General features: G+C 44.3%; 1 protein-coding gene across 1 annotated transcript; it reads right to left on the bottom strand.

The window, feature by feature from the left end:
* Positions 1-284: 284 nt before the first annotated feature.
* Positions 285-2,573, bottom strand: apoeb (apolipoprotein Eb). Its single transcript, XM_010743993.3, has 5 exons — positions 2,488-2,573; positions 2,192-2,264; positions 1,921-2,074; positions 1,544-1,831; positions 285-1,451 (listed from the first exon to the last, which is right to left on the bottom strand). Exons 2-5 carry the CDS (start codon positions 2,232-2,234, stop codon positions 1,100-1,102), a joined length of 837 nt encoding a protein of 278 aa, XP_010742295.1. The 5' UTR covers positions 2,235-2,264; positions 2,488-2,573; the 3' UTR covers positions 285-1,099.
* Positions 2,574-2,981: the final 408 nt, after the last annotated feature.

Raw genomic sequence — 2,981 nt, 5'->3', positions numbered from 1 at the left:
AAAGCACTAGTGAGCTTTATTAGAGGTCGCACAGTGTATTAATCTTCATAATAATCTACATTTAGTGAAAGTTAAGGACATTCCTCTAGATTATTTATAGATATTTTTTATAATATTATTATGCAACATTACCGTGTTCAAACCGCTATAGAGACGTAAAGTATAGTCGGTCACCAACAGCTTTGTGGAGTCTCTAGTTGTTAGCGTAACTGGACCTCATCTTAAATAATAGATTCTTAGACTCTTTAATGTTTGATCAGAGAACCACACAGTGGAAACAGTTCATCCTTTCTAGGTTCTTTATTCACTTAGCACTGTTGAGCAAACTGCAGCCACAGGCAGTGCACTCACAGTGAGCAGCATGGTGGGCACACAACATGTGAAACACAAGGGACACTCTATAGTCAGACTGAAGAATGGTCAAGCAATACACTTTACTCACTGATTGTCATAATTGCATCATGTCATTTTAAATTCCACTTCTCTCTGAACAACAAGTAATGCAGACAATACAGAAGGACACTTTAGTGGTTCAGTATCAACTCTAGAAGAATTCAGTGCATCTATTGAAATGAAAGACATTGCAAGTGTTTGGTGCATTTAGAGATGATACGGTCTGGAATCGTTGCCTATGAGGCTCAAACTCTGCAGTTATATTTACAACCAAACAAAATGTAGGAAAACTCAAGACGAACACTTTGGGGAGGGGAAGCCAGCTAGAACAGTTAATTCGAAGTATAAAAGCAAAGCATATTACAAATAACTGTCTCTTTGTAATCAGCCAGGGTGCTTGTGTTCACTGATCAAGGGAGTTGATGAAAGAAGAAAAGAGTGACTACACAGAGGAAAGATCTGAAACAGACATTCATCTGCTGACTGTTTTCTCAAAGATGCATCTCATCCTCCCTCCTTCATCTCATCAACCCCCTTACCCTGAACAATGGAGCACCCAAATGAAGATATCATCTGTAACTCTCAACTCCCCCCTTTCCCCTCTCTGTCAGGGTATTAAGAAGTCAGTGGTTTACACATCAGTCATGTGACAAACAGTGAACCCCCAACCATCTATAACCCTTAAAAAGACCCTCAGAGTCTTTCTTTAGGCAGCAGAGGCAGCAGTCTCCTTGACCTTGTCCACGATGGTCTCTAACTGCTCACGGATCTGGGTGGCTAACGGGGAGAACAGTTCGGTCAGCTCATCGATCTTGCCTTCCAGAGAGGTGCGCAGCTCCTGGGCGGTGGCCTCCAGTTGAGTCTTGATGCCCTCAGCCTGGGTCCCCAGCTGCTGGCCCAAGTCCTCAGCCTGAGTCTTCAGCATGGAGGAGATGTCAGTCAGCTTCTTGTTGGCAGTGTCACCAGCCTGCTGGACGTAGGGCTCAACCTGCTCCCTTGCAGCATCCAGGTTCTGGGTGACACGGGACTGGATCTCACCCACGTAGGTGGCCACAGTGCTAATGGGTGAACAGGAAAGACACATTTAATTTTCATAGGAACAAGCACGAAGAAAGAGAGAAAGACATGTGATCGCTTCCACCCCACTTACTTGCGAATCTCCTGGGAGTCCTTGTTCAGGCGTTTCTTCAGCTTGTGGGTGTAGGTGTTGATTCGGCTGCGTACGTCACCACTGTTCTGCTCCGCCATGGTCTTGAGCTCACCCAGATACTCAGTGCTGCGCTCCTTGGCATCCAGCATGTCCTTCTGGAGCTTGTTGACCATAAGCTGCAGGTCCTGAGAGAGCTGGTCAGTTGTGGTTTCGGTGTAGGGTCTCAGCTTGGTCTGGATGCCTTCCTTGTATGTGTCCAGCTCTGCCATGGTGTCAGTGATCAGAGTGCTGGAAGCAGAAGAACAAGATGATCAGATAGGAAAGATAGGAAAACTTGAAAACAGAGAAATGGCATGAGAAAAGGACTATTCACTTACTCTAGCTCCCTGCTGAGCTGAGAGGCCTTGATGTTCTCCACAATTCCATCAGCTTTTTGGCCCAGATCGGCGATGTACTGCCAGAAGCGGTCCACGGTGTCCTCCCAGCGGACTAAAGCAGCATCAGCCTGGCGCACAGCACGTGCATTGCAGCCTGTTATGAGCACATGTAAATAAATAAATAAATAAATAATAATAATCTTGAATAAATATACAAACATCAAATCCAATAAAATGATGATAGTACATCCTAGAGCAGCAGTTTACTTACCAGTGATGACTGCCACAGCAAGGATCAGAGCTACAGCCTTCATGATTGTTAGACAGACAGATACACCTATGAACTGAAGGAGGGAAATGTAAGCAATCAGCAATATTAAACAGATTGCAGCAGAGTACCCTAGAATTTAAGTTGTAATGTAATGAAATAATAATCACTAAATTGACAACCTATAACTGAACATTCAAAAAAATAGTTAAGTAAGGTAAGTTTAAAAATAGTTAGATAGAAAGTTATTTGCACAAGCTGGAAGGTCTCTCTGTGTGCTGTGCGCCCCTTTCACTCACCTGGCAGGTTGAGCTTCCTCAGTGCTCCCTGATCGGTGACTGAGGCTTTTATACAGTTCCAGGAGGCTGCTGGAGCGCGTGTTGCGCGCGGGGGGAGCGGCTGATTACCCCCCTGCGCGCGCGCGCGCGTTCACGTGGTGATGATGATGATTGTTGTCTGCACAGATTCCCGTTTCTCTCCACGTAACGTGCCACCAACACAGCGTCCGAAGTTCTCGCAAGTTTGCATTGTTGATTGAGCAATCTGGTTGTCACGACAATAACAAGGGAAAAAAAAAAATCACTGTGTCTGAAAATGTTTCTCTGATTTCACACATCCACAACAGGGGAGGTAGAAAATCCACTTGTTACTTTATTCTTATACTCAGAGGCAGAAAAAAGTCAATTCAGGTCATTTCACTTTTAACTACTTTGTATCCTGTTAAATGCAGCTTAAAATACAACAATACGGCATGTTTTAAAGGCTGAGTATGTGTACCTGTAAAGTAACTAGT

The sequence above is a fragment of the Larimichthys crocea genome, chromosome XIII (genome assembly GCF_000972845.2).
Source record: "Larimichthys crocea isolate SSNF chromosome XIII, L_crocea_2.0, whole genome shotgun sequence".
Lineage (NCBI taxonomy): Eukaryota > Metazoa > Chordata > Actinopteri > Sciaenidae > Larimichthys > Larimichthys crocea.
This window is presented reverse-complemented; position numbering and strand designations above follow the sequence as displayed.

What these genes read in the sequence shown, in the direction of transcription:
- apoeb (XM_010743993.3), bottom strand. Translation starts at nt 2,234, where the DNA reads ATGAAGGCTGTAGCTCTGATCCTTGCTGTGGCAGTCATCACTG. An exon ending in TGCTGTGGCAGTCATCACTG is followed by an intron (nt 2,075 to 2,191) that starts GTAAGTAAACTG and finishes TGCTCATAACAG; the next exon opens with GCTGCAATGCACGTGCTGTG. An exon ending in CAGCTCAGCAGGGAGCTAGA is followed by an intron (nt 1,832 to 1,920) that starts GTAAGTGAATAG and finishes TTCTGCTTCCAG; the next exon opens with CACTCTGATCACTGACACCA.